The sequence below is a fragment of the Cynocephalus volans genome, chromosome 2 (assembly GCF_027409185.1).
Source record: "Cynocephalus volans isolate mCynVol1 chromosome 2, mCynVol1.pri, whole genome shotgun sequence".
Lineage (NCBI taxonomy): Eukaryota > Metazoa > Chordata > Mammalia > Dermoptera > Cynocephalidae > Cynocephalus > Cynocephalus volans.
In genome coordinates this window covers 214,938,641-214,955,934 of record NC_084461.1, presented here as the reverse complement: position 1 = coordinate 214,955,934, position 17,294 = coordinate 214,938,641, and the positions used below count along the sequence as shown (strand labels likewise).

Sequence of the window (17,294 nt, the reverse complement as noted above, 5' to 3'; positions counted from 1 at the left end):
ACATGCTTGTGCTCCTGGCCTGGTGACTTCATTCTACATGATCTTTATCTGAAGCCTTCATCAGAGGTCTTCCTCCATCCAATACGTCTGCTGAGACCTCCTTGTGGGGGTGGAAGGAGGAAGAACCTTAAAGACACATTTCTCTTCTCTGACTTAGTGCCCAGTACTTTTCCACTCCTGGCTCTCCACTGACTCCTTCCCCCAGGATTCCTGGGATCATAAAACTACAGGAAACTTTTGCTCAGGGCTCCTCAAAAGTAAGATGATCCCCACGTTTATGTAGATCTACCTGACCATCAACCAATGCACCATTCCATGCGGGAGAAAGGAACAAGGGGGACTCGGTTCTGTCTCCAGCTGAGACTCTGGCTTATACTGTCACAACATGTGGTTAAAGGCTTAACTCTCATTTTTCATCTGTTGCTTTAACTGGCTACTCTGACACCTGACAGCTCAGCACTCACTCTCTCCCAGCTCAGCTGAGCTCCTGACATTAAAAGCAAAAAGTATAACATCAAATGAGAAGACAATGCTAAGCATAAAATAACTTGTCTAGCAGTAAACATAAATGGGTAAATGCAAATATTAAAGCGAGACTCAGCTTGAATCAAAAGGCAAAAACCTAATTCATTGCTCTCTTAGATAGACATACCTTGAGTGACTCAGAAGAGCAGCCAATACAAGGGAAGGCAAAGATTAGGAAAAAGAAGGCAAAAAGAAAGGTCTCACAGTATTACTTTCAAATGTAGTTAGAATTCAGGTCTAAGCATTAAATGTATCCATATATCAAAATTGCCTATATATTAGAGAGGAAAATATCCACAAAGAAGAAATATGATGTATAAAAACTTTCTATGGTAATAAAATGAAACAAAACAAAACATCACACCATTTCTGAATTTCAAAATAAAAGCTTTTTCCAAAAGGGAAAATCAAATGACACTGTAGAATATATGGAAAATGATAAAAATAAAGTCATGTGTGTAATATTAGCTAAAACATGGTCAGAGGAAAAATCAAGGATTTAAATTTTTGCAGTAATAAAAAATATATGGAATAAATTAATTAAGCATTATACTTAAAAATTCAGAAAAAGAATAAGGACATTGAGGGATAGCAGAGGAAAGAAATATTTAAAGACAAAAGTAGAAATTAATTTTTAAAATGCAAAACAAATAAATAAGTGAATAATTTCATGCAAACATAAATTATTAGCTTCTCAAGAAAAAAAGGTAAAAAGAAAATTACAAAGCTAAAAATGTAAAGTAAATTGCGACATAATTACAGATACAGAGGAAATTAAAACAGTAAGATATTACTTTGCCTAAATTAAAGCAAATACATTTACATTTAAGATAAAATCTGCTATTTTCCAGGAAATATAAATGGTCTAGGCTAAACCCTCAGACCAGAAATCGAAACAAAGACCAATTTCCATTTTAGAAATTAAATAGAAAATGCTAAAAAGCAACTCTTGCTTGCTACCTTCTGGTCACACAAATCTATGCAGTGAAGGGCCCAAAATTAATTTTTAAAAAACCTATGGAGAGAAAAACTGGAAAACACTACACCTTCTTACAACTTTGACTATAACTCGTTTATTCCGTTCTTTGTTCTTTAAATATTTTTATCACTTGCACGTGTTGCATATTTAAAAATATTTTAAATGGTAACGCCAAATGCTAAAGCCACATCACAAAATACATTAATCTGATAAAAAGAATTTTAAAAGGAAGCTGATATTTTAGACCAAGGTAGTATTCATACAAAGCCCACAACCTTAAAAATATCTATATCTGTATCTATATATATATATACTTACACACAACATACACACACACACACATACACACACACAACTCAAAGCTATAAAGCATCATCATTCCTTTTGGAAATCACGATATATTAGTATCATTATAGGTGATGATACCAAATGTTTACTATTTATGCTAAATAAGTTTGGAAATCATCTACCATATTCACAGGTGACAAATTATATCAAAATCACAACTTTATGCCTGTCAGTCTCAAGATGCATATTTATCTTTTACAGTTATTCCTAGGAAGAAGAAGAAAAACAGCATATATTATGATGCAGTTGTCCCTTTAAAAGAAAAGTATTTATTTCAGGGAAAATAATCTTGAACATGTAACAGACCAAAAAATGAAATATGCAAAAGTAAAGACAGCATCTTCCCCTACGATGGTTTCTTTCTCACCTATTGCTGACTAACACTTAGTTCTTCAAAAAATCCTAACTTTTCAATCTCAAAATCATACATGATTCTACTTTTCACCAGCTCTATTCAAACTTTATTGCACTGTACTCCAAAACCATGTTTGCATGTTTCATTTTTATGTCTTTAACTCTCAATACCTCTCTGCTTTTCAGTTTCTCATTGTCACTTGCCTGGATACCTAAGGAAAAAACAGGGGCTTCTGCTCATGCTAATCCACACTCTCCTGGGTGTCTGAGTTTTATCCAAAATCAGAACTCTAACTTCCAGCTCAGAATGGCATCTCTAATGTTTCTCTAAAATGCCCCCAAAATTAAACAAAAATACATAATGCGAAAAAAGCAACGTAATAACCTTAGAGAGTGTATTAATAGTTATAAGACAGAAGGAGAACTGAGAAATGACTTATCACAACTTTAACTCAAATCATTATAAAGATTCAGATCATAAAAGAGAGACTACATGGTGGAAAAAAGGTAGATAAACCTTGTATGCACATGTCCCCCCATCCCTGCCGCCACTGCCACCACCACACATACATGGATACACACCACGTGAACTCTGGCTCAGAGACGTAGGAAGTAGGTGAACTAGAAGATAGGACACTTTTCTCCTTAAACGTTGGATCTGCTTATGAGTCAAAGCCTGTGTTTATGGTCTACACATGTTCACAGAGCTCTAGGAAAAGGAAGCAAAGGTGAAAAGCAATGCTACCTCAATACAAAGGAGGGACAAAGGTAAAAAGCCTACTGGAAACCAAGGTTGATCTGGGAGCTATGCATCTCCCTTGGACCTGTGGCTACAGGTCTGAATTCAGTATACTGCCACCACTACAGCGTGCAGAGAGAATTCTACTCACCAATGCTGCTGGTAAACGACCATTTATTTAGAAAGCTCACACTTTCTTTCTAAAAATAATGCTGAATAGTGGGAAGGAAAAAATATATAGAAGATTCAGCAAGAAAATGTATCTGACTATTCTAGAAACACATAGTCATTTCCCACAGAATGCAAGATGAAACAACAGCCTGAATGAAACAGAAACATAAAACCCAAGGAGAAAAATGACTGAGATAAAAATCGCCACAGAGCGAAATAAAAGGACTCCTAGGAGGAGAGCAACAGTAATAGGTTAATAAGAAAAGACTCTAAGGAAACCAAAGTTATTTTCTTAAATTTAAGGGTGAAAAAAACTTATGAATAAAGACTGATAAGATAAAATAAATGAGAATACTTCTATGCCTTGAAGATTCCTGACAAATAGTTTAATGGGTTTGTTTTCTTCCTTGTCTTCGGTTAATTTCGGAGGCGAGAAACTAAAACAAGTAAACATCTGAACCAGAAGCAAAGCAAGGCAAACTCTGACCTCTCAGTTGCACGCTGACAGTCAGAAGACCAGGGAGGAATGCCCTGAGGCTTTCAAGAAAAATGCTGCGACCTAAGAATGTCACATGCACTCAAGCTGTCTTTCAGAAGGGAAGGCAACCGAAACTTCCTCTCTAACATTCAGGAACAAGAACATACATCTCCCCATTCCAGTTATTCTTTGTTAAAATAAAATTTTAAAAAACTAAGATTAATTTTTCCAAATTGAGAATTAAGCATGATTAAATTGAATGAAAAAGCTGGTAGTCAACACTGACACAAATTAAAATAGATATGTATTGAAATAAATGATGCACGCAATACTCACACGTCTCTTTCCTTGAAAAGAGAAAAATATTAAGGAAAAACAATAATCTACCAACATTCTAAATCAAAAAATCAAGAACACATTACCAAGACTGAAGAGAAAAAGGACAGACCTAGTGCTTCTGGACTTAAGTGTTTGGAACTTAATGTTTCACTGTTGGTTCTAGGAATTCAAGCTTTTGAAAGTTCAAAGGACCACAACATGATCAAATGGGATTATAGTGGCAATGCAAAAGTGGTTAAAGTTAGTAAATCTGGACATCTAATTAAAGATGCAGATTAACTACATACATTTTCCCTTTACTGCCTCACCAAATTATATCAAAATGATGGCTCATGCTACAGCAAATCCTGTCAATAATGTAGTTTGCAGCCAGTACATTTCAAGGCCAAAATTTCATGTAAACAATATTAACAAAAATTTATTAGCACTCAGGCTAGGCATGGATTACGTAATGTATCCTCACATCAACTTTTGAGGGAAGTACTACTATTATCTAATTTTAAAGATTAGCACACTGATGTCTACCAAGAAAAACTTGCCCACATTCACATAGCCAGACAATGACAAAAATCAAAGTTTAGACCAAGAGTCTTGCTCCAGAACTCAAGCCCTTAAACCACTGTGCCACAGCCTCACCCATACACATTCCTTGAAATTAAGATCATAGTTAATGCATGGAAGATATGGAACAACTAGAATGGATGCCATTTTACACAGCAAAGATACAATAGCAATACTATGGATGTTAAAGCACTATATGATAGCTTCAGTCACTATTTTTATAAATCTCAAAGGTTATATTTTTATTTCACCCATAAGACTAGTTAAATATTTAATCTACCCAAAAGCCATGCGAATTGTGTCCATTCACGTGGGTTGTGTCGATATGGGTTGTATGATCAACTCATCAATGGGAAGTAGAAGTATAATGATGAATTTTACTTTTAAGTCAACAAAAAATCTTTCTCATTATTTTCCCTCACCAAGTTAGATTTAATCACATTGTCTTGGTTAGAGTGTTTTGAAAAGTAATCTTATAAATGACATATAAGATGCCAGTGTAGGCAACATGCATGTTTATATTCCATGTGCACAGCCAAAAAGTCTCCAGAATCAGCCTGTGAGATGAATAATGACTCCCGAATAGGTCGTTTGGCCATAGGTGTACCAGGCAAACAACCACCCTCAAACTATATGACAAAAGCAAGCTTTTCACCTCCCTGGGCCTCATTTTCTTCACCTGTAAAATGAAAAATGGTGAATCACTTACTGAGAAACTAATGTAGATATGTTTAGAGAGCTCACAGTCTAACCAACGCACCAATAAAAAAAGTGAAACACAACATGATAGGATGTTCTCATACAGATGTGGTCCTGTTTCAGTCTCAGGTCAAGGTTGAGGATAATCCTGCCTTCCTGTGTGAGTCAGTAGACTCTCCGTGCTTAACACTGATGGGCCAGCAGAGCTCCCCAGGTGAAGAGGCCTGCGGGGAATACAGAAATTGTGCCCAGAAAGCATGAAGGATAATCATGGCATTACAGGACCTGCACATGCTGAAGGCTGTCTTAGTTTCTATGTGGTGAGAGCACTGGAAATGAGATAAGGTCTCACAAGGAGGACTTTCCATGAAGTGCAATGGTGCTATAATTTGAAGAATGAAATCAGCATGTGAACTCTCACACAGCTCAATATTTAAGCTATCAGTGTGAGATTGCTTCTGACATCTGAAAATCTTTGGACAAATAAAAAGTGTCTCGTTGGTGTTTTAATCATCCCCAAACCACAAAAGCCTATTCCATTAATTTAAAAAATTATGGTTCTGTGTTGGAATAGCCTTAGAAAAAAATGGATTCTAGATTAAAAAAGACTTCAACTTGGCTTTTGTATTTAAATGTCTGAGAAAGAAAGCAGTTGCTTACAATATTCCTCTTCAGTGAGCATTATCCCTTAATTAACAAAATTCTCAGGGACATTTATCTGCCGGGGGACTTTCAGAGTTTTTGTAATACCCCTGCATAATGAAATGAATAGATTGCCCAAGATGATTTGATCATAGTGACACATCAGTATAGTAGGAAAGGAAGGTATTTATTGGTATAAGATAAAGTTCCAGTGAAAAATAAAAAATTAAACTGCACTCAATGTCTGAGAAGTCAGCAGGGTGTTACACACAGAAGATAGCATCCACTAGAAAAACACACTTTCTCAGTTCCCATGGTACATTAATTACACCAGTCTTGAGAAGATGTGAAAGACAGCCTGGATGACAGAAACTGCACCTAAGGTAATGTGTTAGCAGACACGAAGCAAACGTGGACGAGGAGCATGTACACAGACCTAAGCATCTTCAGCCCCAAACTGAGGCCACCTCTTCATATACTACATTCTGGTTGCTCCCCGTGGAAGCTTGAGGCAGCAAGCAGCAGGGGAAACACCATGAATGTCCAGGGATGATCTATGTGGTGCCCACAGAAGTCCACGCCACGGCTGAATACGGATGCCTCTGCTGGCTGACACCCTCTGCCACACGTTAGCCACCAGGGAATAGGCACCATTTTCTTTCACAGAATGAGACTAGGAGATTTTCAGCTAGGAGATACTTTGTTCCAGAAAGGCAAATTCAAATGAGAATATAGCTGTATGATAGAGAAGTGACTCAACACTGCATGCTGTTATAGAAACCTGGCAGTAATATGAAGGCAGACATTAATGTGAAGACTGTGCAGCAGTAGTGAAAACATCCTGACATGAAGTAAATTGGAACACTGGGTGAAATGCATGAACAATGATTATATCACTGCAACTATACGAGCTTTTATGTACATAGGTGTATGTGCAGAGAGATGATTGATAAATACATATATACATACATCAATAGACAGATTTTTTTCAAAACTGGGGACTACAAGAATAAAAATCACTTCAATATAAGATTATAAAGGATTTTTCTTCATAGCTTTTCTAACTCTATATTAGTGTTGTTAAATCATCATTTAATTTAAAATGGAAGAAAAACAAATTGTCAAGTAGTTCCTAGTTGGTGGGATTATGATTTAAATTACTCTAATTTGTAATTTATGCTAGTCTAAAGGCAGATAAAGCTTTTATAAGCAATAAATGAGTTCCTTTTCTTTTTTTATGCTGGTACTGCATTGGTTTATACAAAGCAGTCATTTGTATGCAATTCCTAAGTGCTGTGCCCATAATACTTAGCATTTTGATGGTGTTATAGCACTTAGTAGTTATTGCTCACATGAATTCTGTGATAGTGGTCATTTAAGAAAAGAGAAAACCAAAGCCCAATATATATATATATATATATATATATATATATATAGTATGTATATATATATACACACATACATACACATATATACACATCTATCTATCTATCTATCTATCTATCTATCTATATAGATATATATATATATGTCCCAGTTGCATATATTAAAATGGAGCAAGCCTTAAAAAATGCTAGTCTAAAATATGAAGAGAAAGGCTTTTGGGTTAAAGAGTTTCTATATTGCTTTTCCTTTAATTGTCTGATAATCTAACACATGATCTTGGTGCAAGATTTGGAAAATACAGGAAGGAATAACAAACAAATAAAAATTACCTGTAAGTCTATATCTAGATATAACAACTGTTGACCTATCAGTGCATTTTTATTCATGATATCATTCTATTATATTCTGTTTATGCTCTTGCTGCCAAGAAGTTGGCCTTTGTTCTCCTTCAGTACTGTGAAATTGGACTTTCTGAAATGATGGAAATGTTCTGTATCTTTGCTGTCTTTAACAGAAGAGGGTGAGCTCTTGAAATGTTGCCAGTGCTGCTGAGAAACTAAATTTATAATCTGGTTTGATTTTAATGTATTTAAATTTAATTTTAAAAGCCACAAGTAGCTAGCAGCTACTATTTTAAACAAGCACAGGTCTCTCTTACTCCTTTATACTGCTCTGTCTTTTCTCCCTTCTTCCTTTCAAGAGACTGTCTTTCTAATTGGAATTCTCAATTTCACCACAAAGTGCCTAGGTATGAATATCTTCTTATTTAGAATGCTCAAGAGAATAATATTTCTTCAGTCTAAGGAATTACCTGTTTTATTAATACTGGAAAATTCTCACTCATTTCTTCAAATGCTGCTGCTCTCCCATTGTTCCTATTCTCTTATTCTTCTGAATTACACTTAGGTTGGACCTTCTCTTTCTATCTTCCATATGTCACCTAATTTGACTTTCATATTTTTTTCATAAGCAGTGTGCCATTTGTTTTTAATTCAATCATTATATTTACCTTTTAATTTAAATGGACATCTTTTTCAATCGTAGAAAGTACTGTTTTTTCAAATCTGTTCTTTTTCATAATGTCATGGTGCTTTGTATATTCTCTTTGTGATTATGGTTCTATTGCATTACATTCTTGGTATGCCAATTCTCCTTTTTGTTGGCGCCATTAATTTATATCCCAAGTGGATAGTTTTCTTGTGTGTTTTATAATGTTTAATTGAACACCCCATTTTGATGGGACTCTTTTAAAAAATTAAAAATTCCTTGATGTATGAATTATGGGAGTATCCTTTCAAAGAAGATTTGTGTTTTTTTCTTCCAGGTGCTCATGGGTACCATCAACCTGGAGCCAATTTTTATGTTATATTCCTGAGTACAGGGAAGTGCAATTCTTGGATCACAGGTAGTTAAATTTAAACTCTTAATCCCTAGGGGTATAAGTTCAGAATTTTGAAATTCCAGGAGAGACTTTTCCTAGACAGCCTAGACAGAAACTCAGCCTAGACAGAAACGGGGAAGTTTTTTTATCATCTTTCTATGCCAGTGTGTGGATTTTCCAAGAGCCTACCTGTCAGTGAGGACGCAGCTGTTCAATGATCCCAGCTTTATACAGGGTTGCAGTTCAATGTTCCCCCTTCTGCAGAGCTACAGTCATAGCTCCTGCATGTTCAGGGACATTAAAGCTCAAGCCTCCAATTCACAAATCCCCATCTGCTCTGACCATTTCTTAGGCAGCCAGCCACACGATCAGCCCAAGCAATTACTCTGGTTTGTTGGTTTCTTCTTCTTTTATGGCACCTGGGGATTCCCTTTTTTTCTTGTGGCCTCAGATAAGCACTTATAAAATAGTTTTGATTAATTTTTATCTAGTAATGGGAACATCTTCTGGTTATTCCAGTCATCTATATTAATTCATTAAATGTTACCTTAAATGATTTAGTAACAATATTTTATAATTATGATTCCCAAGGCTATTATAAATTATTAGATAAGATCAGGAAGGTAAAATCCCTAACTTAATGCTTGGTGAATAACAGAGTTACAATAAATCATGACTACTGGTATTAGCATTTATTTTGACCAGTGGTCACAAACTCCAATGATTTCAGGATCTCACAGTCATCCAAAACATCTGACGGTATCTCACAGTCAACCTAAACATCTGACAGTATCTCACAGTCAACCTAAACATCTGACGGCATCTCACAGTCAACCTAAACATCTGACGGTATCTCACAGTCAACCTAAACATCTTTATTGCCAGTAAATGAGGCAATAAAGAGTGGTGGTAACTGACAAACTGAGGAGTGTATGTTCTGACCGATGGCAACTTAAGTTGAAAACTTTAACACTATGCTGACCAAATAAAAATGCATGTGATTTTTGGCCTGCATTCTATCAATCTGTGACCACCATCATTATATCAGGAGCTCATGATATACTCTGGACCGAATTATAATAGGCAGTTTTGAAATGAATTATTTTGACATATGTTATTCTCAAGTTTGAGGATATGCATTCATGGAAATTATTAAATCAAACAGGAAAACAAAAGAGCATTATTTCAGATAATATAACCTCAAAGAAGAGATAAAGTAAACCTTAATATAATGAGTGACTGAGTTGATGTGTTTCAATTAGGTAGCAATAAACTTAGCTTCATGGGTAGGAAGGTATCGCCCAACTCTCTAAGTAGTTAAAAATTCCATTGTGCTTGTAATTATCTATTTAATGCCTTGAATACCAATGTGCAATTAACATTATAAATAATCAAGGTTAAAAATATAATTAATGCAAGTGTGATTTCATTATAATTAAACCAATTACAGATATGTAGCATAATAAGAGACTTGCAGACCATTATGTGGATATAAATGTATTCTTCCTTTCAAGAGCAGTTATTTGAATTTCATTTCCCAATTACTTTACAAATGATGGAATTGAATTATAAAAAAGAGAGTCAGTCTTCCAGAAATGAAAATAAAACTTTTTTTGTTCTGCTTCTTTTGTCCACATATACTTGTAAATAGAAAAGTGAGAAAGAAAAAAACTATGAAAAAAAAAGAACACAACCACAATCAACAAAAATACCTTACTTTTTGCCTATATGACTGCAGGGCAGAAACCAACAACGTATCACTTGAGAGAGATTCAATTCCACACAGCGTGATTCCCTTTCCGAATAAGCAGCATGTACAACTTTCTTTAGACAAACCTCAAACACTCATCCAGCCAATAAATCCTCTCTATTTTCTGTTCTTCAACATAATTAGTTTCTAATATTGAGTTTTCATCTATTGACTTAGACTATCCAAACTATAATTGCATTCACTGGCCACAGACAAGCAATAGTTATAGCATGTAGCATTTGGAGCAGGACAGATATGTCTTCAGGTCTGCAACTTTCCTCATAGAATTGAGGGAAATAAATATTTCTTAAATGACAACTGCATGCTTGCTTCTGGGTAAGGTAACTTTAATACAGGATATCATTAAACCTTCATTCAAACATTTGAATTATTATTATTTCTAGTATTTGGATGAGAAAACGACTAGAGGAAAATGGGGAAGGAAGGAAAAGGGAGAACCACAAATGTAAAAGGGGTGACAAGACACAGGATAACATCTGTGATATATTCTAATTCTACCAGAATGAAGCCAGAATGACAAGACCAAACAAACAAAGGAAACAAAAACTTAACTTGTCACCTCTGATGATTGCGGGTACCAGATTGATTATCATGAAAACTGGGTAAGTAAAAAGCATTTAAACTGTCCTTTCCTATATGAACTGTACCTCTGCGTAACCAAAAAAAAGAAAAAAAGAATTTTCTCATAAAATTATAAAATTATTCTAGCTCATAAATGAAAACAAAAGGATGAGAGTTAAAATTTTACCATTTTGCAATGGATTAATGCACCTAAGTATTAAACATTGAAACAGCTAATATAAAATCTTTTTTAAAAAGACTAAAGACCAGATGTTACGTGCCTCTTGATGAAAAAGAACATCACCTCCTGCCTTAGTCATACCATGGGACTGAGCCTAAGCCTGATTAACTTTTGGATCTAGCTGAAATTGCAAGAAATAGAAAGGACGAGAAACAGGCTGAACTTCATCATCACTCTGCAGTCAGCAAAGTGTGCAGGCAACTCCCCGAGTTCAACAGCCCAGGTTCTTCAACAGATAGATTGTAAATAAGAGAAAAGGAAACGAATTGTAAATAAGAGAAAAGGAAACAAGGAGAAGGGACGTGAAAAGATCATATCGAGCTTTCACAAAGGGGCAAGAATACACTGTGGTGTCTGGGGACACACTCTTGTGTGATGCAATCATGAAGAATCATGTGGATGGAAGAGGTTGGGGCTGACTGAGGTGGGGCACAGAGAGTGGCTTCTAGGTTAGCTGTCGAGGTTCTTTTTTCTGTCCTGTGTTTTGGTTACAAAGAGGGTTTGCCTTATAGTAATACACTAAGTTACATTTTTTAAAAAATAGAGTAGCATTTAATCTTGATGGGAATAAGTAACTAGAAGAGATTTGTGGGATGCTGGCCTTGGTCTGTTTTTTGAAGAAGGTGCTGATTATAGAAGAGTATTCACTTCATAATATTCCATTGAGTTATTTTCCATATCTAAGTTATACTTCAAAACTATTTTTAAAAGATTTTTAAAAAAATATTTAAGCAAGAAACAAGATTTTTAAGTATTTGAAAATACTCTTCTAAGTAAATTTTTATGAAAAAGACTAAATCAAAATTGTATATGTCATTTAGAGAATAATGACAATAATAATATTACATTTTTAGGATCAAGGTAAAGCTATACAAAGAAGGACATTGATAGTCTTAATGATCTGACTACTTAACAAGAAGACTTAAAATAATTTAAATCAAAAAGTTAGAAATGAAACAACAAAACTAGATTGAGAAAAGCATGGTGGAGGGGTTAATAAGAATGACAAAACTTGGTAAACTTGAAAACTGCAAAACATTTGAATTGTTAAAGAAATTCCATATTTCATCCTTTTCAAAGTAAAACAGTCAAAATCTGGGAAGTTAAAGATAATTCTATAGAAATAAAGCACGAACATACAAATATAGGAATAGAAAGAAAATACAAACTTCAAGAGAATAATAGTTATAACCGGATGTATGGAATCTGCAATTTTAAATTATATCAATGGGTTCCTAAGGAAAAAATATTTTCAAAATTACAAAAACAAAAATAATAGGAGTCATTTTAATAATAAGGATTGAAAAAAAAAAGATCTGAATAGACATTTCTCAAAAGAAGATATACAAATGGCCAACATGTATATTAAAAAATACTGAACATCACTAATCATCAGGGAAATGCAAATCAAAACCACAATGAGATATTACCTTATTCTAGTTAGAATGGCTATTACCAAAAAGACAAAAGATAACAAGTGCTGGCGAGGAGATGGAAGAAAGAAAATCCTTGGACACCCATGTGGGAATATAAATTAGTACAACTATTTTGGAAAACAGTATGGAGGTTCCTCAACAACTTTAAAATAAAACTGCCATATGATCCAGCAATCCCAGTACTGGGAAAATATCCAAAGAAAATGACATCAGTATGTGGAAGAGACATCTGCACTACCATGTTTATTGCAGCACTACTCACGAGAGCCAAGAGAAATCAGATGCACTGTCCTTTAACGTTGTTCTGCTAGTTCTAGGCAAAGCAATAAGGAGAATCAGAATCAGAGGTAATGCTATGGATAAAAAGGAGACAAAGTTTTATTATTACTGGTAAAGAGTGTTGTATTCTAGAGAGAACATAAGGATCCATTAAAATATTTTTTAGAAATGAACTCAATTTCTTTCAGTAAGTAAAAGTTACAAAAAGTTTGTGGAAGAGAAAGGCACAGTATTGCCAAAATATTAGTTCTTTCCAAATTAATCTAGTCTTGCAAATCTGTAAGATTCCAATGGGGAATTGTGGACACAATGCTTTAAATTTCTTCCGCTACATCCAGAAAAATTATTAATGGATTTTATTTGGTTTATTCATTGCTACATCGACTAATGTCTATAGCAGATAATCACACTTAAAACTAAACATCTCTGCAGATCAGAAACAGAGCAGGAAGCTACAGGCAAGGTCCAACCTGGCTGGCTGGCTGCTGGGTTTGAATTCTATAAAAACAGCTATGAATTCAGCCCCTGTAAGGTAATGGGTACCAAGAGTACTTCACACTTGCTGGGGGGGAAGAGAGGGAGATAAAAATCAAGTTCAGTGTGTGACTACCTGGGTCTGAGTCTACATCTGAGCCCCACCTCTCATGAAAAGAGGTTTTCTGTAGGGCCCAAAGAAAGTTGATTGTCATACAGCTTGGATCACAGGAGCAGGAGCAGTACCAGTGACCAGAGCCTGGAATGGGGTTTTCTCCTCAGAGGTGCAACATAAGGACCAAGGCTGTCAGTATAAGGCCTGGTACTGTAATAGAGGTCTAGGGAATAAACAGTTGAAGATACCACGAAACCGCTACACAGAAGGTGACATCCAAGGGAAGAAGAAAATGAAAAAGAAAAAACACATAAACAAATTCCTCATAATGTAAACTAGAAAAATTCCAAGCCACGAAAAAATTCTAACAAAAAGAAAGTGAAAAAAAGAAAAGAAAAGACAAAAATATTGAGATGAATTTCCTCTTGATGAAGCCAAATTTTTCTGATGAGTAAAACTCAAAAGGACATGCAAGGACTTTATAAAGGAAATTTTAAAACATAATTAGATGATGTTTTTAAGATGGTCTGAATAAATGGCAATATAGACCATAGTCAAAGATAAGATAAGCTATTGTGAGGATGTTAAATCTCAGCTTACAGTATAAATCTGATGCAATTGCAATCAAACCATTAATTTTGCAACCAAGCATTGTGACTTTTTACAGACTGATGAAGTGATTCTTAACATAATATGCAATAATAAAGTCCCCAAAATCATCTAAACAACTCTGAAAATAAAAAATTAGGATGAGAGCCAGGTAATGCAACCTACTAAGATGTGTCATAAAATAAGAGAAATTGAGGCAAAGTCCCCAGAACATATGAGAACCTGGTGTGTAAACCTACTAAGATGTGTCATAAAATAAGAGAAATTGAGGCAAAGTCCCCAGAACATATGAGAACCTGGTGTGTAATAGAGGAGGTGCTTTTCATCAATGGACAAAGACGCTTTGAGAAAATGATGTTTTTATGCCATTTAGATAGGGAAAAAAATCAAATTCTATTTCTACCACACAACATTTTGAAAAGACAATAAGGGGAATAGTTTTATGGCCTCAAAAAGGAAAGAATCTTTTGAGTTTCAAAAAGCAATAAATAATAAAGAAAAAAATAAAATTGACTTTATAAAAATTAAGAATTTCTGTATGTACAAATCTTTAAAACAAAGTTAAAATACAAGGGATCACTGAAAGAGAGTACTTAAAACACACAAAACATGATAAGAATTCATTTCCAGGAGAACGTATAAAGAACTCCTACATTAATGAGTAACAAAGAGACAGACTTACAGGAAAAAGAACAAAGATATGACAAGCCATTGGCAGAAAGGAAACCTATGTAACAAATAAATACTAGAAAGAATTCAAGTTCATGGATAATTAATAAAGTGCAAATTAATTTAACGGAGATTTCATGCCCATCAGACATGAAAAAAAATTAAAACAATTACAATTATTGAAGAGGAGTATAAAATGCTTATTGGATATTAAGTGTAAATGACACATACAAAACAGTCTTTTAAATCTTTCCTGAATTTGAAGTATGAACATCTCCCTCCCAACAAATACCCACACTTAATCACACACACACAGACTCACACAGATAATAGATAAAATTAGATGCATACATATAGATGTGTATGTACATTTACGTTAGACTGGCAAGAGACAAGCAAATATTGACAGTGGATTTTAGAATTAAGGGAAATTTTTTGTCCTCTTAATCCGTGGACCATCATACATGGACAGTAAATATTTCTTGATTCAAATAATTACCTAATTAATGTGTCTTTATGATATTTTGAATTTTTTTTCAATTACTATATTTGAGCCCATACATCAAAATAAAAATCTAAGACATATTCTCTCCATATCTATTTAGGAATGATTCTATGATCCCCAGTAGACAGACTAAAATCAAGTAAGGTACTGAGAATTTGGTAGCTGTTTTTATAATGACCATCAGAGATGCGCAGCCAGACACACAGCTTTCATTATGTAATTCCAAAGACAGAGACTGAAATGTATCACCAAGTTACAGTGAGTTTGCTACAGTAAGAAAAACAAGGTATGCGCCTGGGACCATATAACACGGTATGGAAAACAGAATGGGATGCGGAAACATCCTCCATAGTAGGTAAGTGTTTAAGATTTTAGTTTGTGATATTGAGACGTTTGCTTTTAGCGCCAACTTAATAGAACAAGAATCAAGTAACAAATCCAGCCTCAGAGAGTTTTAGAGCAGGGAATCTCTTCTTCGTAGAAAAAAGAAAAATCACCAACATGATTCCTGACCAGAGCAGGGGAAAGGAGAAGACACGCTGCCAACTGCATGGGGTTTAAGACCCCACGCCCCAGAGATGTTCTTGAGCAAGCGCCAGTTCGGAAGGATCTGCAGAATCGGGTGCCATGTGAAACAGGACCAGGAATAACACAAAGTGTGAGTGTGTGTGTGTGTGTCTGTGTTTGCATGTGTGCATGCATGTACGGGTACACCTGTGTTGCCTGCAGAACCGGTATGATGCATCAGCTGGCCTTGGGCAGCCTCTTGACTGTGCAGGTGCCCAGGAACCTCCTGCATGTTTAGAGCAACGGGCATAAATGTCTCCCCCACTCCTAGATACCACTTTCTGGTTGTTTAATGTGCATACTGCTCCAGCCCAAACAAGTCATAACTACCCAAAAGAGGAGGTCTGGTGGCAAAAAGTGGGAAACCATCCGGCCTCTTCTGGCCACTATAACTGATGAGGACATCTCAAGCTTTATCCAAAGGATGAGTAAGAAAACCAGCCCTTGGCTGCCCCTGCTCCGGATTACAAAGGCAGAGAGAAGCCAGCTGAGCTCCTCAATCCCTCTCTGGCGCCTCAGAGAGCAGTCTGACCTTGGCTGCTTTGTGACAAGATTCCTTCACCTTTTGCTCTGGTTAGAAATACTGAGCTCAATTCATGCATATTTGGAAAGTCTTTTCCCCTCTGGAGAAGGTAAATTTAGAGGAAGATGACACTTTTAAACTTTATTCCACAGGACTGAGGGACTGCTGGGGGCTCTCTGGGCTTGATTATTACCTCTTAGGCAGCAAATCTGACTGCACCTGGATCTTACCCTGTGGGACTCCTGATGACGGCATGCCCCGACGTCGGGGGAACCTCACCGTTCAGCATTTTGAATGTGGTGCTCTTCCCAGCTCCGTTCACCCCTAGAAGCCCAAAGCACTGGAGGAGAAAAACCAAGTGAAATAAAAAAGTTAAATGAAATCAAAATTATATCATAAACAGCATCTGCTTTAAGCCAACTTTGAGTTGATATTGTTGGTTTGTGATATTTGCAGACTTTTAAAGTGGTATTACTATATAAAGCACGTTATGGATTACTAAGAACTTTCAAAACTATTATGGTACCTGAGTGGTATAAAAATTTCAGCCTTAATTTACAGACAAGTAAATTCATGTACAGAAAGCTCAAGAAGATTAGACGCAGGTGCAAATTACCCAAAATTACGCATAGATAATATGACACTTTTTGGAGGTCACATTTCCGTAAGTCACATTCTCCTGGTTTCATTTTTGTATATTTTAAAGTACTTCCTAAAAATATTCCAGCTTCCACTCTCCCCATACACCATTACATGTATAAAAGCAGAATACTCACAGCTTTCTTTTATACCTTGTTTTTTCACTGAAGAGGCTGTGAATTCACTTCTAACTCAGAGTCTAGGCTGGTCCTGATATTAACTAAGAAGTGAACTCTACTTCTGTACTCTGACAGTATCAAATCAACCTATTTCTTGGTCCAATCCTGTCTTGTACTCCATGTG

The 17,294-nt window shown here is 35.5% G+C and overlaps 1 protein-coding gene across 1 annotated transcript in view; it reads right to left on the bottom strand.

The window, feature by feature from the left end:
• Positions 1-17,294, bottom strand: part of ABCA13 (ATP binding cassette subfamily A member 13) — a 446,769-nt gene that overhangs the window by 74,476 nt on the left and 354,999 nt on the right. Inside the window, exon 55 of the mRNA XM_063086601.1 lies at positions 16,583-16,692. Coding sequence (XP_062942671.1) covers positions 16,583-16,692 — 110 coding nt within the window. The remainder of the gene's footprint in view (positions 1-16,582; positions 16,693-17,294) is intronic.